The 26,146-nt window shown below is 47.3% G+C and overlaps 1 protein-coding gene across 2 annotated transcripts in view; it reads left to right on the top strand.

Moving 5' to 3' along the window:
• FGD3 (FYVE, RhoGEF and PH domain containing 3) overlaps positions 1 to 26,146 on the top strand; it is a 64,573-nt gene that overhangs the window by 16,082 nt on the left and 22,345 nt on the right. The window contains exons 2-7 of one of the 2 annotated variants that reach the window (XM_069540794.1): positions 3,990 to 4,102; positions 13,379 to 13,562; positions 13,712 to 13,840; positions 14,448 to 14,967; positions 24,805 to 24,894; positions 25,603 to 25,739. In XM_069540794.1, coding sequence (XP_069396895.1) covers positions 14,497 to 14,967; positions 24,805 to 24,894; positions 25,603 to 25,739 — 698 coding nt within the window. In that variant the 5' untranslated portion in view covers positions 3,990 to 4,102; positions 13,379 to 13,562; positions 13,712 to 13,840; positions 14,448 to 14,496. Of the gene's footprint in view, positions 1 to 2,854; positions 2,890 to 3,989; positions 4,103 to 13,378; positions 13,563 to 13,711; positions 13,841 to 14,447; positions 14,968 to 24,804; positions 24,895 to 25,602; positions 25,740 to 26,146 lie in introns of those variants that run through there. The other variant, XM_069540793.1, reaches the window with a different exon arrangement.

Genomic DNA, 26,146 nt, shown 5'->3' with positions numbered 1-26,146 from the left:
ACATTCCCCCTGGTAGAAAGGTCTCTGCTCACCCGTTCTCTCCAGCCTTTGGTTCCACACAAGTCCCTTTCGGTGACTGCTTTCAGGGTTCTTCTGCCTGCCTCAGACCTAGGGCCGCCGCCAGGTCCTTGCCAGCTGTCCTGGTAGGTGGGCCTGGGGGTTTCTGGGGCAGAGCAGGGGCTGTAGGGGGAGCCCTCCTGATCAGTGTTGCCCCCTGTGCAGTGAGCTGCTTGGGGGAGGAGTGAGCATCCCCTTTGGAGGATGGACGGGCAGAGGGATGACGGTTTGGGGCACTTGGCCTTCCCCTGAAGAGCCTCTGATTTGTGAAGCTATTCAGGGCCATCGAGAGTGAATGACAGAATCTTCACCATTGTTACCAGGGAACCCTTCAAGGTTGAGGAAACAATTTGGACCATTGGGTCACTGATGAAATAATTGGATAGAGAAATAGGAATGTGTACCATTAATACCCTGTAGTCACCTCTTCACTTTGGGCTGATGCCCCCTGACCTTAAGGTGATGCCCATTTCCTGATGACCATATTATATCATTGCATAACAGATCTATCTATTATTGCATAACAAAATGCCCAAAACCTTAGTGGCTTAAAAAGACTGTAAACACTTACCAACTCAGTTTTGGTGGGTCAGCAATTTGGATACAGTTTATCTCTGGCTTGGGGTCTCTTGTGAGTCTGCAGTCTTACCCAGAGACTTGACTCTGGGTAATTCACTCCCTCATGGCAAGTTGGTGCTGGCTGTTGGCTGGGGGCCCAGCTCCTCCACACATGGGGCTCTCCTCAGAGATGCTTGAGCACTATCATGACATGGCAGCTGGCTCCCCCAGTGCAACTGACCCAGGAGAGAAAGGCAGAAGCTGCAATGTGATGGGTGACCTGGCCTCAGAAGTCACCCTCGATATTTCTGCAGTGTCCTATTGGCTGCATTACTGTGTCAACCCTATTCAAAGGGGGCGTGGCTGCAGAAGAGTGGGATCACCAGGAACCATCTTGGGAGCCGACTGCCACAAGCACACTTCTTGTTGGATGGTGTCACCTCCCAGTGGAGACCCCCATCTCAGGGTGAGAGGGTACTTCACCCCAGTTCTGCTTTTTGGCCAATGCCCCTTTGGGTCATTATACCTGGTCTGCTGCTGTGCTGCCAGGGTTCATCTCTGCTTTCTTAGGTCAGTTCTGTACAGCAGAGTCTGGGCTTGGGTCTCCATGTCCTGACGGAGTCCCCCTGCCACTCTCTTGTCTGAGGGATGTCAACAAGGGGAAGGGCTGTGTTGGAGGATGGTGGCAGGCACTGTCCTTCCCAGCCTGGGCTGGAAGCATTCCAGTGGTCAATCTGCCACAGGCCAGGCTCTCGTTCCTCACAAAAACTCCAACCATGCATCCTGTATTATCTCCATTTTATGAGAAGAATTGGAGCTCCGAGGGGCTCAGTGACGTGTGGAGGTCACACAACCTGTGAGCCAGGATGTGAAGCCAGGTGCCCCTGAAACACAGGCCACCCTGTCTTCTGTCACCTGCTGGCCAGGCTACTCTGAGTCCTCAGCAATGGCTGGGGGCCAGATGGAACTCATCCTCACCTTGGTCTACAGATTCCTGGAGGGAGATGCACCTATGTATCCTAGAGCTGGGCCTGGGTCCAGGGTGGCCATACTCCTAGGGTCTGGCGCATGGTGGCTTTCACTGCAATTATTCATGGAGGTGAGTAAGAGCTCATCAGTGTCCTAGCTGTACAATTCTTCAGATCTTTGGTTGAAAGGAAGACTATCTGGAGGTGAAAGTGGGTAGCATGTCTCAGCCTACCCCCTCCCAAACAACGGGTAAATATTTAGTAGAACTGAGGGCGGAAGCATGTCCCTTCTCCAGCTGGTGTGGGCATCACTTAGGAACTCGTGGAGAAACATGGCTGTGTGCCCTGCCAAGGGAGGTCAGAGTGGGCTGGAGAAATTATCTCATTAACTGGCCCTTTCGATGGTTTCATTCGTTACACTCAACGTGATCCCTGTGTGTTAGGTACTGCCTCTGAGGGGGGCTCTATGGTGACACCCCTGCAACAGCAAGGAAACTAAGGCCCAGAGAAATTGCTTTGTTTTTTAAAAAGCATGTAAGCCTGGATGAAGAATCCATCAATTAAATTAAGTCAGAATTCGTGGTCTAAGTCTTGTAGGAATCCTGGAACTTTATATATTTACTTTCACCCTAGAAGTCATGGAGCCCTTCCTGTGGGTGCTGGTGGTGGTGGGGGAACTGGATTGGGCTGGAGTATCCGTTGTGGAACAGGTCTCCTCAGGAAGTGGCGGGGGACTGGCTTCACCCCGGGAGCATCTTGAAATAATCTGTTTTCAGTGGGACCTCTCAATTTTCCCACCGTCTGTGGCCATTTTCACCGTTCCCACCAAAGAAGACCTGAAGAAGCCTCTGGGGGCCCATTGGGCCCTTTCTTTGATCTAGGGGCCACTGCTTGCGTGGTCTGGGGCCAGCCCCACCGCTCAGGCACTGAACCCACTGACGACCCCTCTCTGAGGGTCTGAACGACAGGTGCCTGGAGGTCTGCTTAGAAAAACCCACAGAGGCAGAGGCAGAATGGCTGCAGCCTCCACGCCCAGAACAACTCAGGGACACCCAAGCAGCCTCTTAAACTTTAAACCAACACAGGCCAGGATGGCCTGGGCCTTGGACAGCGTTCCAGCCGGTTTGGGCTGTATTTTTGCAAATAAGGCAGGGGGAGAACCAGTGAGCTTGGATGTGTGATAGTGCGGAAATGCAAATGCACTGTCGTTTAGTGACCCATATTGCGAAAACCAGCAAAAGGAAGTTGTGTTTTGCTGCTGTCTGAAGTCAGTCCTGGAGAGAAGTGTGTGTGCCGCAGAAGACAGGTGAGTGGTGCTGGCTTTGGGGTCTTCGCCAGCCCTGAGAGCCTGTGCTGGTCCCGTAAGGGGTACTTTCAGGGTCAGGGGAAGTTCAGAGCAGGACCCATTCGGGGTCGGATGTTTTCAAGGCAGGAAGCTGCCGTGGTGGCGCTGAGTGATGTCTTGTGTCCCTTTGTTTTCCTGTGGTGCCTCTGGCATGATTTGTAACAAGTCAGGTTATTGTGGGCATCATCGAACAGCAAACAAGCACACTTGCCAGGACAGTGTTGGGTGTCATCTGCAGTGGCTTAGACTCTAGCAAAGATGAACCTGAGGCCAGGGTCCCTGAGTAGGCTGGGCCTACGGAGGACAGATGAATGGTCCCAAACACGGTCCCTAGGGGGCTAGGCCTTTCCACATGGTGGGGCTCCAGAAGATTCCTCTGCAATCTGCATTTTAGGTACTGACAGACAGGGCCTGTCCATGATAGCGCTACTAGGAAGGAAGGCCAAGCCCATCAGGGCCTCCTCAGAATCCCACACTGTGCCCAGACAGTGCAGGGTGGTGGGCGGACCACCTGTGAGAGGCTCGCAGACTGGGGGAGGCTCATGGGCAGCCATGGGGTACCAGAGGCAGCTGTGTTTGTGCCCGTTGTACAGAGCGGACATGTTCTAGGGCGCGACTGCACCCAGAGCACTTGGCTCCCAGGATCCTCTGGGGTTTGTAGTGTGGGAGTCCCTGTGGTTGCTGACCACCAGCCCATTTACAGCTTCTTGCAGTCGGTGAGGTGCTGTGGGGTCCCCTTGGGAGGTGGCAAGTTGGGCCTGGGGTTCTCTGAGACCCCACTGGAGAGGGGAAACTGAGCATGGGGCAGCAGGTGGCTGGTGCCCTGCTGGTGTTCGTGGCCAACTGGGACGTTTGGCTTGCAGCCCCTCCCCCAGCTTGTGACTTTGGGCAGATGCTTCGACCAGTTAGCTTTCCTGTATGTGAACTGGGGTCTGAGTGGTGCCGGGCTCTGGAGGTGAGCACAGCCCCCTGGAGGCTGGATGTGCTTGGGGCAGCTCTGCTATTATTTGGATTAGTCCTCAGACAAAGCCCAGGGTGACCTCGCTCCGCCGTTCTTTCAGGAGAGGAAGCTGAAGGTCACAGAGAAACTGAGGCCCACCGTTTGCCCTAGACCATGGACTGCAAGACGCCAAGCCGGGCAAACTCAAACCTTTGGAGCCTGACAGCTTGACTGGCAAGTGGCCCTGGGGCTGGGTGGGGCCGGGTGCGGAGGGGGAGGAAGTGGTTTGTCTCCAGCTGGTTGGGTGCAGGAGGCCAGAGGCCCTGGTTCCGCTCCTCGGGCTGATGTCTGTCTCCGCACAAAAACCAGCACCACCAAATATGCAGTGCCTCGCAAAGCTGGACAAGACTGTGTGCTCTGCACACACAGAAGCCTGGACTGTGGTAGGTCTGTTGGGGTTAAAGCTGAGATGTGGTAGTGAGGCCCCAGAGGAAGGGTGAGACTTTGCTGCCCGGAGTCCCTTGAGAACCTAGGGTGACGGGTGTCCCTGGACCCAGAACAGTGACCATGGAAGAGTTGCTGATCCAGTGCCAGGAGCACCTGCCTTGCTGCCTCATTGCCACCTTCTGCAGATGGGCTCTGATGACCCCACTGACAGATGAGGAAACAGGTCCATGAAAAAGTGGGTGAACATAGGGGTAAAAATGTAACCTTGGGGCAGTATTAACCATAGCCGAGATGTGAAATCCAAACCTGGATGGGGTGTCACTCATTTGCATGACCCCCTGGCTACCCACAGCTATGAGATCCATCCTGGCTCCAACAACCAGGTCCCATCCCCTCCCTTTCTGGGCTCACCCACCTAGGCACACTGTCAGCTCTTCAGATGGCCTGGCTGACTCTTATTTGCGTTGTGCTCTTCCCTCTGTCTGATGGTATCTGATGCTGTTCCCTCTGTCTGGGACACTGGTCTCTCTGCCTCAGATACTGTTCTTTCTGTCTGAGATAATGTTCCCTCTGCCTGAGATGCTGTTGCCTCTTCCTGGGACACTGTTCCCTCTGTCTGAGACTCTATTCCCTCTGTCTGGGATGCTGTTTCCCCTGTTGGGACATTGTTTCCTCTGTCTGAGATGCTGTTCCCTCTGTCTGCAATGCTGTTCCCTCTGTCTGAGGCTCTGTTCCCTCTGCCTGAGAGGCTGTTTCCTCTGCCTAGGATGCTGTTTCCTCTGTCTGTAATGCTGTTCCGTCTGTCTGGGATACTGTCCCCTCTGTCTGAGCCCCCATGTGTGATGACTGGTCACCTAGGTCCCCAGTGAAGTGGATGGTGGCTGTCCTTACACATCAGCTCTGGGGGTTTTGGTGGGGCCCACTTGGAGCCCCTCGGTGCCCAGGACACAGAGCTCTTGCTGGTGCAGGTGTGTGGCTTTAGGAAGGTGAATCCATTGTCTGGGTGTCCCTTTCGCTGTAATTACCTAACAGGGTCACTGTGAAGTTAGATGAGACGACCGTGGGGCTGTCGAGTGATGGACTGTAGGAGGTGGGATTTGACCTTCTGTAATATTGATTTGCATTTTATATTTTCAAAATTTGGACTCAGCCAGAGGACATTTTTGTATGGTTATGTAAACGTACATATTAGAAGGGAAATAAGACTGCTTGCGATGCCGATTCAAATTCATCTATTCACTTCCTCACCGAACATGCTTACTGAGTCCTGCTGTTTGCCAGGTGGGGCCATGTGAAGGAGGTGAGATTTCCATCTGTGTGGGCTGCAGCCAGTGGGGAGTGGAGGTGGGAGGTGTGGGTGAGCCTGGAGGAGTAGCGGGGATGGAGGAGGGGCGGCCTCATCTGGGGAAGGCCTGTCACAGAGCAGGGAGTGAGTTCAGGGAGCTGCGCCAGGCTGTTCCTCTAGAGGGAGCACCTTGCAAAGGCCCCTGAGGTGGCTCAGTGTGGAAGGAGCGGCAGAGTTACATCTGTGCTCAAGGATTTCAGTGTCAATCGGAAGCTGTTGGAAAGTTCTTATCTGTTTTGTTTTATTACTTTTTTAAATAAAAATTTCAAACATAATCAAAAGTAGAGAGAAGTATGTAGTGAGCCCAGGGTGCCCAATGGAGGAGGTCAGAATGGAACAAGGAGCCCCCCTTGCCCCACCCCAAGTGTGGGCCTGGAGGTCTTGGGTACTGCAGAGATCAACTTTTTTCCCCCAAAGCTTTATTACAAAACATTTCAAACATACAGCAAAGCTCCAAGAATTTTACAATGTCCCCTCCTGAGATTCTATTTGCTTTATCACACATCTACCTGCCTATGCAAGGAAGGATTTATTTTTTATTTCAAAGGTTGTGACTTTATTTTTATAGTTGCTTTTAATGTATGGTAATGTACAGTGTCTGTAGTGTTTATATTTATACTCCTTCTAGATGAAAGTAAAAACAGAAACAAAATATGAAACAGAAATAAGTATAGAAAATTTAAAAATAGGAAATAAGAAAAATATTAAGTAAATACATAAGTAAAAAGATTAAGTAGAAACACTGCAGGGACTTCCCTGGTAGTCCAGGGGTTAAGACTCCATGCTGCTAACGCAGGCGGTATGGGTTGGATCCCTGGTCAGGGAACTAAGATTCCACATGCTACGCAGCGTAGCCAAAAAAAAAAAAGAAAGAAACAGTGCAGTGGTCTGTTTCCCAGGCACAACCAATCTGCGCACAATGCAGCCCTGCATGTAACCCCTCTTGTCATAGCTCCTTACACTGCACCCAGTGCGTTCCCTGAGTTTCTGTCCATCCAGCTCGGGGCACACGTCATCAATACTGGGCTCATTGTGTGATTTCACACAACTCCTACGGCAGCTGAGCAGGCCCTGTGACAGGGGACCTGGGAGCTTCAGGCGATGCTAATGGCTGAAGGCCATCACCCTGGTGAGGTGTCCTGCCCATGTTTGTCATTTAGGGCCACTAAAAATGTATGACATGGCCAGTTGAGGGTAGAGTGTTGTGCACTGCCTCAAGCTTTAAGAACCTTTGCAGGACTGTTGTTGGGTCCAATTTTACAGACAAGGAAACAGGTTTGGGGAAGTTGAGCTTATCTCTGGTTACCGGGTCAATAAGTGGTAGAAACTGATCACTCTGGATGCAGGGCCTCAGGCCCACTGTGCTGCTGCCTCCCTGGATCCACGCAGGAGGGCCAAAGATGCATCGTGCAATCCATGGGGGCTGTCATGCCCCCACAGGCCCAAGAAGATGGCCTGGGGTCAGAGCAGGGAGGAGTCCAGGCAGGGCCTCCATAGCTGGAGTTGGCTGACCCTCCCTGGTGGGCAGGGGGCTCTAGCCCTCCCACCTCCCTCCCAGTGAGGCACCTGTGGTCTCAGGAGTGTAATCAACTGGGAAATCATCCTGCATTTTCCCCACAATCATGTATTGAGCCTCTAATAATGATACCCATGTTCTGTGCTGGGCCATGAGCCGTCTCTGAGCCTCACCTCGTCAGGTGGGGAACCAAAAGACGGTCTGGAGGCCGAGGTCAGAGCCGGAGCCACGCAGAGCGTGGGCCACAGTCCAACCATCCAACCACCCCCCAGGTCTGTTCGAGGCCCTGCCCTGGGGGCCATGTTTCCTGAGGAGTAGCGTGGGCAGTGCAGGGTGACGATGCATCAGCAGCGGGGTGAGAGGTTTACAGGCAGCTCTTGCTCAGGGCCAGGCCTCGCCACAACCGCACGTCACTGTGGGCCTCGAGGCTTCCGGGTGGGTGAGTGGAGAAAAAGCCTGGGTTTGAGGCCCAGGATGACAGGAATGCAGGGCAGGGAGTAAGTTTTCAGTGCTTTTGAATCACTGTCACTTTGACCCTAATTTACAGAACTTTCTATGCAAACCTTTCTGAAATGCATTCCTTTTTTTAAAAGCTTTTTTATTTTTTACTGTGGTAAAATACACATAACATAAAATTTACTATTTTAACCAATTTTAGGTGTACAGTCCAGTGGCATTAAGTACATTCACGTTGTTATGCACCATTGTCACCATGCATCTCCAGAACTTTTTTATCATTCCAAAATGAAAATCTATTCCATTCAATACTAACTCCCCATTCCCAGTCTCAGCTCCACCATTCTACTTTCTGTCTCTATGATTTGCCCTCTCCAGGTACCTCACACAAGCGGAATCTTAATATTTATCCTTTTGTGTCTGGGTTGTTTCACTCAGCACTTCCTCGAGGTTCATTCATGTTGAAGTAGGCTTCCACCTTTTGGCCACTGTGAAAAATGCTGCTCTGAACCTTTGTTCACATGTGAACAGGGGGCAAACATCTGTTCGAGTCTCTGCTTTCAGTTCTTCTGGGAGAAATGCGTTCTTGAGGACATAAGGGATTCATGTTGGAATTTGGTGTTGAAACAAATGCAGCTTCTCTAAGAAAAGCTGCAGCACACCTAGGAGCGTTAGGACCCCCACCTACCTCACACCCCTGCTGTCCAGCCCGCAGGCCCCTGCCCACTCACCAGTATCCCAGTACTAGAACGGACAGGTAACTTTTGCTTCTTTTTTGTTTTTCCATAATATCTAGGTTTTCTTTAAAAAAAAAAAATGACCCATCACTCATGAGGTTTAAAAAAATAACAGTAACTTTTTAAAGTGATGGTGTGAACTGTTTGGGGAACATCTGATCAGGGCGTCCCAGCAAGCTGGGATGGTGCTGTGCTGATCCGTTTCCTTTCCTCCCCACTCTGCTGGCCCCATCCCGCCCCGAGGTCCCACTGACCCCAGCGAATTTTGAAGCATGTGGCACCCCACAGTACCTGTGTCCATCTCTGTGTTCTCAGCACACAGGATGGAGAACGCAGACTGTACCAGCTGCAGCCAGAGCGCTTCCAGGGCTGAGGCCCCAAGGCAAGTATTGCGCTTCTGGATCCTGACACTGGAGTGCAGGCACCCCTGGGTCCCTGGGCAGCTTTGCTGACATGTCATTGATTGTTACATCTGGCATGGCCAGCGCAGCCAGACCTTTGTCACTGCTAATACAGCCTTGTGGGTTTCTGCAGCCTTGTCTCCCAGCCTGCAACCTGTGTGCAGGTGTGTGCAGCACAGCAGTTTCTGGTATTGCCCTATGGTGCTTCCAGTATTGTTTGAATTCCCTCCTTCACGTAACCAACCACCTGGACATGGTAGGGTAAAGAGCAACCCCACCAAGGATTGTCATCTCTCATGATTCTGGGGCTCGTGGGGTGCATTCCCATGGCTCTCACTCAGGGTTTCTCTGGGACTGTCGCCAGTGAGGGCTGGAACTGTTTCAAAGTCTTCTTCTCAGGCTCACACATCTGATGGCTGCTGCCAGCTGTCAGCTGGGGCCCCACGTGCCGGGGCCACTAAGCCATGTCAGTGACAAGACAGCCAAGGTCTCTGCCCACGTGGGGCCTCCAGGGTACCAGGTGACAGGCAGCAAGTGAGATGGGCATAATGGTGGTTTTAGTGGGGGTTCCTATACTGTTTCCAAGGTGGGGACGTCCAGCGGCAGGTGGAGCGGACTTGTGGCCCATCGGTAAGACTATCCCTGCCCATCTCAGGCAGCTACCAAGTGGCTCAGAGACTCTAGGGCAGACACCACTGCATTCATGCCACCCCATCCAACTGGCTACTGTGGATGGAGTCACTTAACGGGTCACAATGCACTGGAGAGTGGGGCACATTTAATTTCTCTGTACTTCTCCAGTCCCCACACCTCCCCCAGTCCCAGGTTTGGGGCCTTTGATGCTAGGTGGTGGCAGCCTTGGGTGTCAGGGGCCCTGGGTCCTGAGTTCGGCAGCAGGCTCAACTCACCTAGGGTGGGCTCCCTCAGCTCAGGGCTTCTAAAGGGAGAACTGAGTGGCTGGGAAGACAGAAATGACAAATGCTCCTTGGCTCCTCCGTGATTACACGTCCCTGGCCTTGGGCATGTCAGAATGAGCCCGGATCCCAGTCCAGGGGGTTCAGAGCAGCATGTCTGGGGGACCCAGCTCCTGGGTGCTGATTACCCCAGGCCAGCATGGCCAGGGTCAGCCTTGGCGTCCTTGTCTGAAACATGGAATGTCACCCACCTTGGTGATTGTGACTGAGCAAGGGTACAAAAGCATTCAGCACATCTCCTGGCACATGGGGTGTGTGGGTGTGTATGTATAATTGGATATATGTTTATATGTATTTGTGTATGTGTGCATGTGCATATGTGTATACACGTGTGGAGGCATGTGTGTGTTTATATGTGTGTATGTTGGGCACCTTTGAACATGTGTTTCCTTTCCCCCAACCCTACCTTAGCCCCCGGCTCCTCTGAGCAGTGTGGAGGGGAGGCTGGAACTGGACTGGCCTGCCCTGCACTCACGTTGGCCTTGGACAGGCAGCAGGGAGACCAGTCCTGAGGTAAGCGAGGCTGTGGGCTGTATCCTGTGGCTTCCCAAATCAGATCAGAGGGTCATCTGATCTTTAGGAAGGTTGCTCTGCAACGAGGACCTTCCTCTACCACGTACTCTGCTCCCTGGAGGATGTCTTTATGCTGAGCCCTGGGCTTCCCAGTCTGGCCGAGCATGGTTCAGCTGCCCTTGCACTAAAACCCTTGGAAGATAAGATGGTCATGGCTAAAGGGCCTCCAGAGGAAAGGCACACTTCCTCCCTTTGAAGGGCATCCAGGCAGGCCAGCCTCCCCAGCCTCTGGGCCTGCCACACCCCTCACCACCCTCCTCTACATGATTCATTGTCCCTTCTGTAACAAGGAAAATGACACTTGGTGAGTGTCAGCAACTCACCAAGTTTGCACAGCTCAGAGGTATCACCTTCCACAGGGTATAATCAACATACAATTAACTGCATATGTTTAAAATGTACAATTTGACGTTTCAACATACACATATACACCTGTGAAAGTGTCGCCACTGCCAAGATGATGAGCATAGCTGTCACCCCTTGAAGGCTTCTCTGTGTTCCGTTGCAACCCCCACACCACACCTACCCCTCCTTCCAGGCAACATCCCTGTCTGCTTTCTGGCAGCACCTGTTAGTGTACATTTCCTAGAATTCTATGTAAATGAGAAAAAAGTAGGTGCCTTTTCTTTTGTCTGTCTTCTTTCACCTGGCAACGATTATTTCTGGATTCATCTATGTTGTTCAGAAGTATTCTCTTTTCCCCTCAATGGTTGAAAGATTTGTGTAGAATTGGTATCAATTTTGGTCATTATTTTTCTCAAATATTTTTCAAGCTCACTCCTTTTTTGAGACTCCACATATATATTCTGGTTACACAGATATTATGCTGCTTAAAGTTTTTCCACATCTCACAATTCATTCTCGCTCTTTCATTTTAGATAGCTTCTATTGTCTCTCTAAACTCACTAATTTTTCTTCTACAATATCTAATCTGCCATCAATCCCTTCCAGTGGGTCTGATCACACACTGTGTGGTTTTCATCTCTGCAAGTTAGATTTGCATCTTTTTTTTATTCTTCATGTTTCTACTGACCTTTTAAATATAATGCGGGTAACTGCTGCTGCCTTAATGACCTTGTCTTGTCTGGTAATTCTAACATCTGTAACATATGTGGTTCAATTTCAACTCACTGCCTTTTTCTCCTCACTCTGGGTTGTGTATTCCTGCCCTCTGTGTCTGGTAATTTTTGGTTGGATGCCAGACACTATAAATCTCACCTTACTGGATGCTGAATATGTTTGTGCTCTTATAATTGTCCTTAGGCATTGTTTAGGGAGGCAGTTAAGTCATTTGTAAACAGATGGACTTTCCTGTTAAAATTCATCAGTATTTGTTAGGTGGGACCTGAGCAGAGCTCACCATGGGGCTAATTATGCCCCACACTGAGGCAAGACCCTTCCAAGTTCTCTAACTCCCTGTGGATCTTGGGGTTTCCAGTCTAGCTGGTGGAAACAGGCATATTCCCTGCCCTGTGTGAGCACCAGGTAATGTTCCCTCTGACCCTCTCAAGTAGATCTTTCTCCAGCATTGCAGTTTCCTCACACATGCACTGAGCCATCTCCGAGGGCCCTTGTCAGCTCTCTGCGCTCTCTCTGTGCAGCTCTCTCTCTCTAGTGCTCTATCCTCTGACCTCCAGCTGCCTTCGTATTCCTGGACTCCCAGCTCTGTCTCCTTACTCAGGGGTCTACCTGAGATCCCCTTCTCTGGGCAGGAAGCTGGGGTGAGAGAGGGATCACTGCACTTGTACCCACCTCTCAGGAGCACCGCGTTTTGCTGCCTGGTGTAAGGTGTCTGTCAACTGTTGTTTCGTATGTTTTATCCATGATTTGGTTGTTTCCAGTGAGAGAGTATCTCCAGTTTCTGTTATTCCATCTTGACCAGAAGCAGGAATCCCTGAGGTGTGATTGCAGCAGGCTCCACCTGGCACCAGATGGCTGCACTGGACACACCAAAGCTGAGCGTGGCCTGCATTCCATCTGGCATATTTTGACTGCTGTGTCATGTCTGATTTCCGGAAACTGGAGTTTATCACCTGTGCTATGAGAAAAATGTAGCAAAGCATGCATTTTCTGTTTAGAAATCTTGATATTTCTCCCCATTAAGCTCTTTAAGAATGTGGCAGTAGCCAATACTAAATGTGCGCCCCGCACTTGTTTTGGTGTCACTTAAAGAAAGGTCCAGGGCTTCCCTGGTGGTGCAGTGGTTGAGAGTCCGCCTGCCGATGCAGGGGACGCGGGTTCGTGCCCCAGTCCGGGAAGATCCCACATGCCGCGGAGCGGCTGGGCCCGTGAGCCATGGCCGCTGAGCATACGCATCTGGAGCCTGTGCTCCGCAACGGGAGAGGCCACAGCAGTGAGAGGCCCGCGTACCGCAAAAAAAAAAAAGGTCCGCTCAGAAGAAATCTGACTGCACTGGAAGGCAAGAGCGTAGGAGACTATCACAGGGGCTGGAGTTGGTGCTTGACTCCTGGGGCCTCGCCAGCCCTCAAGGCCACGCACGCACAGAGGTGGTTCACGCTTCTCTTCTGAGCACACTCTGACCAGAGGCCCTTCTGCTGCATGGGTGGCCGAGGGTCAGGCTTCAGGACACCTTTTTGGTTGTGTGTGTTGCAGGGAGGGGAAACTGCACCTCCACTGATGGTTCTTTATTTTGTTTAGCAAGGGAGGAAGGGAATGTGTGAAGAAGCCACTGGCAGCAGAGCTGAGTGAGTGCCTGTGTCTGGGAGGGCACGTGTAGATGCCAGCCAGCTCTCCTCAGACACAGTGGGCACTGCACACTCAAGGGGACCCTTTCTCCCTGAGTCACTGCATGACTGGGGACAAGCTCAGTTCTGGTCCCAGTTTTAAGCCAGGGCCTAGAAGCTGCTGCACGGGGGCCAGGGACTCAGCCATGCTCCATCCACCCGCAGACCTCTATGACCTGCCCGGGGGTCTCCTGCACTGGGTGGTGGCATGAAGATGCCCTTCCATGTTCTCCCTTGAGCACTGGGTCTGTCATCCATGCTGCTCCAAGTGCCAGCGGAGAAGGTGGTTTTCATTCTCCTTTCACGTTTTTTTTTAGAACCTCCTGAACTGCTCCACTTCAAAACTGCTGGGCAAGAAAAAGATTTTCAGCAAATCCCCCCAGCCCTCCAACCCTGTGCAAGGCCTGGGCTGGCCCACACAAAGGACCCGGAACACAGCCAGCAGGGAGCCTGGCACCCACCCTTCCACCTCAGTGTCCTTGCGGAGTCTGACAGCCTCAGGTAACCCACCTATTGCCCAGGAATAAGTGACTGCCGCTCCTGGTCCCTGACCTCCTCTGCAGCTCCACTGGGGGTTCAAGTGGAAGATTTGGGGGAACGTCAATCTCCTCCCAGTCTAGTCTCACCTTTGACCCTCTCTGTGCACCCAGACTGACACTTGAAGGTGCCTTTCCTCCACGAAGGTTTCCAGAAGAGGCACCATGTGAGGGCATGAAGTAGCTCCAGTGCTTAGCAGGAAGAGGAATTGGGAACCAAGATCCAGCCTCCTCAGCCTCCAGGTCTCTGGAAAATGACAGGTCACCTGTCAGACAGAATATCGACAGTGATATTGAGGGAGGGTCTCGATGGGGATCCTGCCTCACCTCAGAGCTACGTGGTAGGATAGAGTGCCACGGACGCCCAAGCACAGTACAGACCAGATTCACTGTGCTCACGGTGGTTATTGCTGTTCGTTTACACACATATTCTGAATTCACTGAGGGGCAGGTAGCTTCACGCTACAGAATTCATTCCTCCCTCTCCTTTTTTTCTTTCACTCTCTCTTTTTTCTTTCCTTCCTTCTTTCCTCCCTTCTTTCCTTCCTTCCTTCCTTCTTTCTCTCTTTCTTTCTTTCTCTCTCTCTTTCTTTCTCACTCTCTCCCTCCCTCCTTCCCTCTCTCTCTTCCTTCTTTTTTTAATGAAGAAATTTATTTTTAGAATAAAATGCTTTCCACTTGCCATTGCCCCAAAGCCTGCCTAGTCAGGACCCAGCTGAGGCTGACCAGGGTGTTCACTTCACACTCAGCCCCAGCCCCCCTCCTCCATGTTGATTTTCTCCAGAGGGCCCCACCTGGGGGCTAGTCCATGGCCCAGCTGGCATTGACTATGCTCATTTCTCCCTGACAGGAAGACCCCGGCCAGCGCCTCACAGAGCTCAGAGAACTCAACTTTGAGGATGGAGCCAGGAGGGGTGTCCTCAATGCCCCCAGCCCCCATTGCCACCCGGGGGGAGCCAGATGCTGGGCCTAGCAGCTCCTCCCTGGAGCATCCAAGCACAGACCCGGGGAAGCTCCGAGCGCTCCCTGTTGGGCCTGGAGCCCACTGTGGTGACCCTGCCTCCGGGAGCCCTGGCAGCCAGGCCTCTGCGGGGGACGTGGGCTCTGTGAGTGAGCCCAGCAGCGGCACTAAGATCCCTAACCGGGACAGCGGGATAGACAGCCCCTCCTGCAGCGTGGTCGGCGAGCACTTCTCCTGCGAGGACGGCAGCGAGGTGGGCCCAGGCCCCACCATCAAAGGGCTGCACCTGGAGACAGCCCCAGGTGGCAAGGCCCCACGGGAGGAGGCCGATAGCGATATGGGCGAGGGCAGCAGTGAGGAGCCAGACCCCGAGAATAGCCCCTTGAGGGCTGACGCGGATCCAGCCAAGGTAGGCCACCTTCCCGTCCCAGGCGTCAGGGGCTGCAGAGCTCTCCTCTGAGGGTATTTGAGGTTTACAGTGCCATCACCCAGGCCTGGTGCCAGTAGCAGGGTGTACATTCAGACACCATGCTCAGAGAAGCCCCTGCTATGGGTTGATGGGCAGGCTCTGGGGAAGGACCACACAGGCAGGGATCTCCCTGACATATCAGACAATGATCTCACTCCCAAGCCTTAGTTCTATGGCCCCACGGTGGCACAGGGACCCCACCCCAGGGTGGCTGTGGCGGTCCAACTTAGCGGAAACAGTGCTGCCACCACTTTTTGCCAGTGCTTGCTGCCTGCCTTGCAGAGCCCCCGTGAGGAAGACAGCATGCTTGTCACCTTATTTTATGAATGGGGAAACCCCAGGGTTTCCCATGGTGTGTGGCAGAGGCAGGAAGGGAGCCCAGGCACGCGAGGGGAGCCCCGTGCAGATGGCTCCGGGAAGCAGGTGTGCCCGCCCGTGGGGGCTCGGCCTTGCAAGAAAGCTCATCTGTGTCCCTTTAGCATTTTGGGCTCTGGGCTCTACACTGGGACTTGTGGGGACATGGAAGTAAAGCCGACAGCCCCGGCTTAGAGAGACCACCTGTGCATGGGAGGAGAACAGCGTAGGTAAGCTGCGAGTGACTGGGTCCCAAGACAAGCACAAGTGGCATTTGGCCAGGGTCGGACCTGCTGGCTCCTGGTAGAGATGGTATGGACTAACATGGCCGCATCAAGAGGCAGGCTTCGTGGGCAAAGGGCAGCCACAGGCCTGCACTGTCGAAAGCCAAATTCTCAGCGAGTGGGCTGGGGGCATGTTTTAAGCTAAGTTTTATTATTATTCAGGAATGGTGAAGCCCACAAATCAGGAGATGACTGCCATTTAAAGACAGTTTATTACTCATAGTTCCCGAGAGGAGGGGGCACACCACACCATGGGGAACCAGAGGGAAAAGCACCAGGGTAGGGCAGGAGGCAGAGGGAGTGGAAATTGTGAGCAAGAGTCTTTTTTTAATCATGTAATGATTTTATTCTTTTAATTGAAGTATAGTTGATGTACAAATACTATATAAGTTACAGTAGAGTCTTTATTGTGGTTTCTGAGGAAAGGGATGGGTGAGACAGGGTAAGCAGGCTTAAGATTGGCCAGTTTGAATAATTTCAGTGGGTTCTGTGCACAGGGGCTGTCCCTGGATAGCTCGCGTAATTAGGGCAGGGGAATAGGGGAAAGCAAGTATAAAGAAGGTGGTTGGGTGTGGGCTCTGGATGGGCTGGTTTGCACTTGAAAGACATTCTTGCCAGCGAATCCTTTACATCTCTAGGAATCCGCGAACCCCTGGGAGGGAGAGTCCCTCCAGGGTCAACAAGACCCCAAAGTTTTGGTATCAGGATAATGCTGGTCTCATGGAATGAGTTAGGAAGTGTTCCTTATTCTTTAATTTTCTGGGAAAAATTTGAGAACAATTGGTATTAATTTCCCAGTGAAGCTATCTGTTTCTGGGCTTTTCTTTGTTGGGAAGACTTTTATTGCTTATTGAACCTCCTTACTTGTTATCGGTCTGTGCAAATTTTCTATTTCTTCGCGACTCAGTCTTGGTAGGTTGTGTGTTTCTAGGAATTTATCTATTTCTTTTAGCTTATCCAATTGTTGGCATTTAATTGTTCAGAGCCGTCTCTTCTGATCCCTTGTATTCAACTGTAGTATCAGTTGTAATATTTCCTCTTTCATTTTATTTATTTGAGTTCTTTCTCATTTTTTTGGTAAGTCTAGCTAAAGGTTTGTTAATTTTGTTTATCTTTTCAAAAAACAACTTAGTTTTGTTGGTTTTTTCCCATTGTTTTTCTACCCTGTTTCATTTATCTCTGTTCTAATCTCTATTATTGACTCCTGTTTAAGTGCGTATTGTCTAATTTCTACAAATCTGTGGATTTTCCAGTTTTCTCTGTGCTGTTGATTTCTAGTTTCATTCTGTTGTGATTGGAAAAGATATTTTATATGATTTCAGTCTTCTTGAATTTGTTAATACTTGTTTTGTGGCCTAACACGTGGTTTGACCTGGAGAACGCTCTGTGTGCACTTGAGAAGAATGTATGTTCTGCCGTTGTTATATGGAGTGTTCTGCATATGTTTGTTAGGTTCATTTGTTCTACAGTATTATTCAAATCCCCTGCTTCCTTATTGATGTTTTGCATGTCCTATCCAGTATTGAAAGTAGAGTACTGACATCTCCTACTATTCTTCTGTTGTTATCTGTTTCTTGCTTCAATTCTGCCAAAGTTTGCTTCATATATTTAGGAGCTCTGAGGTTTGATGAATAAATATTTATAACTGTTATATCTTCTTGGTGAATTGGTCCTTTTAACATTATATAATGTCTTTCTTTGTATTGTGTAATGGTTTTTTTATTTAAAGTTCATTTGTCTGGGGCTTCCCTGGTGGCGCAGTGGTTGACAGTCCGCCTGCCGATGCAGGGGACACGGGTTCGTGCCCCGGTCCGAGAAGATCCCACATGCACGGAGCGGCTAGGCCTGTGAGTCATGGCTGCTGAGCCTGTGCGTCTGGAGCCTGTGCTCTGCAACGGGAGAGGCCACAACAGTGAGAGGCCCGCGTACCGCAAAAAAAAAAAAAAAAAAACGGTCATAAAGTCCATTTGTCTGATGTAAATATGGCCACTAATGATCTCTTTTGTTTACCATTTTCATGAAATATCTTTTTCCATCTTTCACTTTCAGCCTATGTATGTCCTTAAATCTAAAGTGAGTTTCTTGTGGGTAGCATATAATTGGATTTTATTTTTAACCTGTTCAATCAATCCGTGTCTTTTGATTGGGGAGTTTAATTCATTTACATTTAAAGTAATTACTGGTAGGGAAGGACTTACTATTGCCTTTTTCATTGTTTTCTGTATGTTTTGTAGCTTTTTTGTCCCTCTCTTACTGCTTTCCTTTTTTAAGTTTAATTGATTTTTTTGTAATAATATGTTTTGCATCCCTTCTCATTGCCTCTTGTGTATATTCTATATATTTTTTCTATTGCAATTACATAAAATAGTTATAGTATTTTATTTTTTTAAAGATCTTCCATCTGCTTTTTATTTTTCATTGGGGTATAATTGCTTTACAATGTTATGTTGGTTTCTGCTGTACAACAAAGTAAATTAGCTATATGTATACATATATCCCCTCCCTCTTGCACCTCTCTCCCACCCACCCCCATCCCACGCATCTAGGTCATCACAGAGCACTGAGCAGAGCTCCCTGTGCTATACCACATGTTTCCACTAGCTATCTATTTTATACATGGTAGTGTATTTATGTCAAACCTAATCTCCCAATTCATCCCACCCTCCCCTTCCCCTCCCCCATGTCCACACGTCCATTCTCTACACCTGTATCTCTATTCCTGCCCTGCAAATAGGTTCATCTGTACCATTTTTCTAGATTCCACGTATATGCGGTAATATTTGATATTAGTTTTTCTCTTTCTGACTTACTCCACTATGTATGACAGACTCTAGGTCCATCCACATCTCTACAAATGACCCAATTTGTTCTTTTTTATGGCTAATATTCCATTGTATAAATATGCCACATCTTCTTTATCCATTCTTCTGTCGAAGGGCATTTAGGCTGTTTCCATGTCCTGGCTATTGTAAATAGTGCCGCAATGAACATTGGGGTACATGTGTCTTTTTGAACTATGGTTTTCTCAGGGTATAAGCCCAGTAGTGGGATTGCTGGGTCATACGGTAATTCTATTTTTAGTTTTCTAAGGACACTCCATTCTATTCCCCACAGTGGAGGTATCAATTTACATTCCCACCAACAGGGCAAGAGGGCTCCCTTTTCTCCACACCCTCTCCAGCATTTAGTTTTTGTGACTTTTTGCTGATGGCCATTCTGACTGGTGTGAGGTAATACCTCATTGTAGTTTTGATTTGCATTTTTCTAATAATTAGTGATGTTGAGCATCTTTTCATCTGTATAACATTTTATTTTAAGCTGAACAAAACTTAATTTCAATGATACACAAAAACTGTACTCCTTTACAGCTCCCCCTCCCAGACACTCTATGTTATTGATGTCACAAATTATGTATTTATATATATAGTATGCACTTTCACATAGATTTATAGTTTTTAAATGTTTTTGTCAAAATTATGATAGTACAGGTTACTATATTTGTTCATGCATTTACCTTTATTGAAGAACCTTATATTTTTATACAGCTTCATGTTGCTATCTACCAAAATTATGATAGTACAGGTTACTGTACTGCCAAAATTATGATAGTACAGGTTACTATATTTGTTCATGCATTTACCTTTATTGAAGAACCTTATATTTTTGTACAGCTTCATGTTGCTATCTACCATCTTTTCACAACTTGAAGGACTTACTTTAGCATTTCTTGTATGGCAGGTCTAGTGGTAATGAACTCTTTATCTTCTGTTTATTTGGGGAAGTCTTAATTTCTTCTTCATTTAAAAATTTTTTATTATTTTTTATTTTATTTTATGAATTGGAGTATAGTTGCTTTACAACATTGTGTTAGTTTATGCTGTACAGCAAAGTGAATCAGCTATATAGATACATATATCCCCTCTTTTTTGGATTTCCTTCTCATTTAGGTCACCACAGAGCACTGAGTAGAGTTCCTTGAGCTATACAGTAGGTTCTCATTAGTTATCTATTTTATACATAATATCAATAGTGTTTATATGTTAATCACAGTCTCCCAGTTCATCCCATCCCCTCCTTCCCCCTTGGAATCCATACGTTTGTTCTGTACATCTGTGTCTCTATTTCTGCTTTGTAAATAAGATCGTCTATACCAATTTTTTCAGATTCCACATACATGCATTAATATACGATACTTGTTTTTCTCTTTCTGACTTACTTCGCTCCGTATGACAGTCCCTAGGTCCGTCCATGTCTCTACAAATGACCCAATTTTGCTCCTTTTTATGGCTGAGTAATATTCCATTGCACCACATCTTCTTTATCCATTCATCTGTCCATGGACATTTAGGTTGCTTCCATGTCCTGGCTATTGTAAATAGTGCTGCAATGAACATTGGGGAGCATGTATCTTTTTGAATTATGGTTTTCTCTGGGTATGTGCCCAGTAGTGGGATTGCTAGGTCATATGGTAGTTCTATTTTTAGTTTTTAAAGGAATCTCCATACTGTTCTCCATACTGGCTGCATCAATTTACATTGCCACCAACAGTGCAAGAGGGTTCCCTTTTCTCCACACCCTCTCCAGCATTTATTGTCTGTAGTTTTTTTATTCTTCTTCTTTTTGGCTGCTTTGGATCTTCGTTGCTGTGCACAGGCTTTCTCTAGTTGCGGCAAGCAGGGGCTACTCTTCATTGAGGTGTGTGGGCTTCTCACTGTGGTGGCTTCTCTTGCTGTGGAGCATGGACTCTAAGTGCACAGGCTTCAGTAGTTGTGGCTCACGGGCTCTAGAGTGCAGGTTCAGTAGTTGTGGTGCACGGGCTTAGTTGCTCTGTGGCACATGGGATCTTCCTGGACCGGGGCTCGAACCCATGTCCCCTGCATTGGCAGGTGGATTCTTAACCACTGCCCTACCAAGGAAGTCCTATTGTTTGTAGATTTTTTGATGATAGCCATTCTGAGCAGTGTGAGGTGATACCTCATTGTACTTTTGACTTGCATTTTTCTAATAATTAGTGATGTTGAACATCCTTTCATGTGTTTGTTGGCCATCTGTATATCTTCTTTGGAGAAATGTCTATTTAGATCTTCCACCCGTTTTTGGACTGGGTTGTTTGCTTTTTTGATATTGAGCTGCATGAGCTGCTTGTATATTTTGGAGATCCATCCTTTGTCAGTTGCTTCATTTGCAGATATTTTCTCCCATTCTGAGGGTTGTCTTTTCGTCTTGTTTATGGTTTCCTTTGCTGTGCAAAAGGTTTAAGTTTCATTAGGTCCCATTTGTCTATTTTTGTTTTTGTTCTCATTACTCTAGGACATGGGTCAAAAAAGGTCTTGCTGCAATTTATGTCAAAGAGTGTTCTTCTTATGTTTTCCTCCAAGAGTTTTATACAGTCTGGCCTTACATTTAGGTCTTTAATCCATTTTGAGTTTATTTTTGTGTATGTTAGGGAGTGTTCTAATTTCATTCTTTTACATGTAGCTGTCCAGTTTTCCCAGCATCACTTATTGAAGAGGCTATCTTTGCTCCATTGTATATTCTGGCCCCCTTTGTCATAGATTAGGTGACCATAGGTGCATGGGTTTATCTCTGGGCTTTTGACCCTGTTCCATTGATCTATATTTCTGTTTTTGTGCCAGTACCATCTGTTTTGATTACTGTAGCTTTGTAGTATAGTCTGAAGTCAGGGAGCCTGATTCCTTCAGCTCCAATTTTGTTTCTCAAGATTGCTTTTTCTATTTGAGGTCTTTTGGGTTTCCAAACAAATTGTAAAATTTGTGAAAAATGCCCTTGGTAATTTGATAGGGATTGCATTGAATCTGTAGATTGCTTTGGGTAGTATAGTCATTTTCACAGTGTGGATTCTTTCAATCCGAGAACATGGTATATCTCTCCATCTTTTTGTGTCATCTTTGATTTCTTTCACCAGTATCTTATCGTTTTCTATGTACAGGTCTTTTACCTCCTTAGGTAGGTTTTTTCCTAGGTATTTTATTCTTTTTGTTGCAATGATAAATGGGATTGTTTCCTTAGTTTCTCTTTCTGATCTTTCATTGTTAGTGTATAGGAATGCAAGAGATTTCTGTGAATTAATTTTGTATCCTGCAACTTTATCAAATTCATTGATTAGGTCTAGTAATTTTCTGGTGGCATCTTTAAGATTTTCTGTGTATAGTATCATGTCATCTGCAAACAGTGACAGTTTTACTTCTTCTTTACCAATTGGGATTCCTTTTATTTCTTTTTCTTCTCTGATTGCCATGGCTAGGACTTCCAAAACTATGTTAAATAATAGTAGTGAGAGTGCACAACTTTGTCTTGTTCCTGATTTTTGAGGAAATGGTTTCAGTTTTTCACCATTGAGAATGAATGTTGGTTGTAGGTTTGTCATATATGGCCTTTTTTATGTTGAGGTAGGTTCCCTCTATGCCCACTTTCTGGAGAGTTTTTATCATAAATGGGTGTTGAATTTTGTCAAAAGCTTTTTCTGCATCTGTTGAGGTGATCATATGGTTTTTATTCTTCAATTTGTTAATATGTATATCACATTAATTGATTTGTGTATATTGAAGAATCCTTGCATCCCTGGGATAAATCCCATTTGATCATGGTGTATGATCTTTTTAATGTGTTGTTAGATTCGGTTTGCTAGTATTTAGTTGAGGATTTTTGCATGTATGTTTGTCAGTGATATTGGCCTGTAATTTTCTTTTTTTTGTGATATGTTTATCTGGTTTTGGTATCATCTTCTTCATTTTTGAAAGATGGCTTTGCTGGATACATATTCTTGGTTGACAGTTTTATTTTTCTTTCAGCACTTTAAATATATCATCCCATTCTTCCCACCCCACCCCCCTTTTTTTTTATTATAATGTGTCCCAGTGTGGTTCTTTGGATTTATCCCATTTGGAGTTATGTGAGCTTCTTGAATTCATATATCCATTTCTTTCCTCATATTTGGGACATTTTCAGCCACTAATTCTTCAAGTATGCTGTACTTGACTCCCAAAATGCATATATTGGTCCCTTGGGTAGTATCCCATAAGTTTCTTAGGCTCTCTTTGCTTTCTTCATTGTTTTTTCTTTTTGCTTCTCTGATTTATGATTTCAAATGACCTAGCTTGAACTTTTCAGTCTAGTTATTGCAATTTTCAGTTCTAGAGTTTCTGTTTGGCTCTTTTTTTTTAAATAGTTTGTATCTCTTTATTGATATTCTGTTCATGCATCACTTTCCTGATTTCACTTAGTTGTCTGTGTTCTTTTTTAGTTCATTGAGCATCTATATGACAGGTATTTAATATTTTTTACAGGCAGCTCATAGGGCTATGTTTCTTTAGGTTTGGTTTCTGGAATTTTATTTTATTCCTTTAATCACACTGTGTTTCCCTGTTTCTTTGTAATTTTTTGCTGGAATTTGGGCATCTGAAAAACAACCATCTCTCCAGTCTTTGCATGCTGGCTTTGTGCAGGGAAAACCTTAGCCAATCAGGCTGGAATTTCTAAGACCTATTAAAATTTTTCTGATCTCTTGCTCCCCTGGCATCTGCCTGCAGAACATCAGCTCTAACATGCTGCTTGCCTGTTTTCAAACTCTGGCGCTGGTCATGACAGCATTACAAATCAGGCAAGACAGAAACCAGTCCCTCAGGCAGCTTCCAGATGAGCCAAAATTTTGGATGCACAGTTCACTCCTTTGTTTCCATCCTGAGGGAGGAGCCCTAGTTGGGGGGAGGGGCGGTTCTTCCCAGTTGTGCTGTGCTATGCTGCATGGGGGAGGAACACAAAAGGGTGTTCCAAACATGCCAATTTTCATTCTCTATTTGATAGAATCTCTTCTTAGTTTTACAATGCCTTGGAAACTGTAGCTTCTCAGCTGGTCTCTAAAGTTTCCACAGAGGTATTCTTGTTTGTATATTGTTAACTCATGTGTGGGGGAAGGAGGGCCTATAACTTTCTTTTTTTTTTTTTAATATATTTTCTTGAAGTATAGTTTATTTACAATGTTGTGTTAATTTCTACTGCACAGCAAAGTGATTCAGTTATATATATACATATATATATTTTTTAAAATATTCTTTTCCATTATGGTTTATCACAAGATATTGAATATAGTTCCCTGTGCTATACACTAGGACCTTGTTGTTTATCCATTCTATATATAGTAGTTTGCATTTGCTTATCCCAAACTCCCAATTCATCCCTTCCCCCCCCTTTGGCAACCACAGGTCTGTTCTCTATGTCTGTGAGTCTGTTTCTGTTTCATAGATAAGTTCATTTGTGTCATATTTTAGATTCCACATATAAGTGATATCATATGGTCTTTCTCTGTCTGGCTTACTTCACTTAGTGTGATAATCTCTAGCCCATGTTGCTACAAATGGCATTATTTCATTCTTTTTAATGGCTGAGTAATATTCCATTGTATATATGTACCGCATCTTCTTTATCCATTAATCTTTTGATGGACATTTAGGTTGTTTCCATGTCTTGGCTATTGTAAATAGTGCTGCAATGAACATTGGGGTGCATGTATCTTTTTGAATTATAGTTTTGTCTGAACGTATGCCCAGGAGTGGGATTGCAAAATCATATAGCAACTCTATTTTTAGTTTTTTGAGGGACCTCCATAGTGGCTGCACAAATTTACATTCCCAGTGTAGAAGGTTTCCCTTTTCTCCACACCCTCTCTAGCATTTCTTATTTGTAGACTTTCTAATGATGGCCATTCTGACCAGTGTGAGGTGGTACCTCATTATAGTTTTGATTTGTATTTCTCTAATAATTAGCAATGTGGAGCATCTTTTCATGTGCCTGTTGGGAGGGCCTGTAGCTTTCTAATCTGCCACCTTGCTGATGTCACTCCACGATATATTTTGATGTGGCTATTGCAGCTCCTTTGTAGTTAAAGCCCTGGGAAGATAGAGTTCTCTCTGGGCTGCAGAAGGTTTGGGGGGGGTTGGTAGAAACTATTATGTCTTCCCCAGAAACCTCCCTGGAAATTCCATCTGCGAGAACTGAGCCCCACATCCCAGTCCCAGCAGCCTCCCCTGGTCATCCCTGGCATACAGCGGGTAGCCTTTGTCATATCATGCCTCCCCAAAACTCATCTTCCCTAGGTGAGCTATGGCTCTTCTCTTCACAGTGCGCTGAGCCCCAGAAGCTGCTCCACATTGCCCAGGAGCTGCTGCATACTGAGGAGACCTACGTGAAGCGTCTACACCTGCTAGACCAGGTAGCCCTCCTGGCTTGGGCCTGCCTTTGTCCACTTCCAGAGTTTCAGTGGACAGTTTCAGAGGCAAACTTTCTCTCTTAGCATTGGCTAGGGCTTGCAGTTGGAGTATGACTGACATGAATACTAAAACTTGGACAAATTTAAGTCTCCTCCAGAAAGTCTTAGTTTTTGCTTTCAGAACTTGTGGCTTTGGGGCAATTGTCTCATCCAGTCACTTTGGGGTTTTTTTCTTCTTGGCAGTTAAATTATCTGAGCATGTAAATGGCCTCTGGACATCTTTCTGCATAAATAGTTGGGAAAGTGGGTGGCACTCTCCCTGTCCACCTGGCAACGTAGGGTTTATGAGCACAGGAAGTAAAACTGCAACAGAAACTGGGTTTTGACAGGTGCTTCTTCTGTTTGTAGCTCACAAAGCAAAGAAAGGAAATCAGGACCATCCACTTCCCTTGATGGGCAGATGGAAGAAAGATGGCCTGTCCCCATCTAGAGGGGACTGTCCCTGCCTCACCCCCAATTCTTAGCCATAAGTAAGCTTGCTTTAAGACCATAAGGTTCTTTGAGCCAGTTTGATGAAGTGGAAGGTTCACTAAGAAAACATAAGGCAATGGCAGCCTCTCTTGAGCTCCCATACCTGCAGCAGAAGCATGATCGTAACCATCTGCAGTGACCCACACTCAGCGACCACTGCATGGGCTTCTCCGTGCCCAGGTTTTCTGCACCCGACTGATGGAAGCAGGGATCCCTTCGGAAGTCACCACAGGCATCTTCTCTAACATCTCCTCCATCTATTGCTTCCACGGGAAGTTCCTCCTTCCTGAGCTGCAGACACGGATCACGAATGAGTGGTAAGTGCAGCTCATGGTGCCTGGGAAGTGTAGGGGCTGGCATCTCCCAGGGAGTTTGGCTCCAATGCCCTTGGTGGTTGAGGGTCATGGTGACACTATTGCAGTGGTTTTGTTGAATACTCTCTGCCAAGCAGCCTCTAAATCTGGGGTTTGTATGCCCAAAAGCCAGGAGATACCTGGGGAGCCTGTCTCATAGCGCCCTGGGCTCTCTTTCGGTAGGGTCCTGGGCCAACCCTGACCCCAAGCCCTCTCAGTGTCTTAGCTTCTTCATCTGCAAATTAAAAGGACTTTAATACCTGCTCAGGGCTTTGTGGAATTTAAATGAGGTTTGCCATCTGCAAACACCAGTGAATAGACAGTGCTTATTGGTTTATTTTCCCTCCTAGTGTATATTGCACCTCTGCTTT

The sequence above is a fragment of the Delphinus delphis genome, chromosome 6 (assembly GCF_949987515.2).
Source record: "Delphinus delphis chromosome 6, mDelDel1.2, whole genome shotgun sequence".
Taxonomy (NCBI): Eukaryota; Metazoa; Chordata; class Mammalia; order Artiodactyla; family Delphinidae; genus Delphinus; species Delphinus delphis.
Note: the sequence above shows the minus strand (reverse complement) of the source record. Positions and strands in the feature narration are given on the sequence as shown.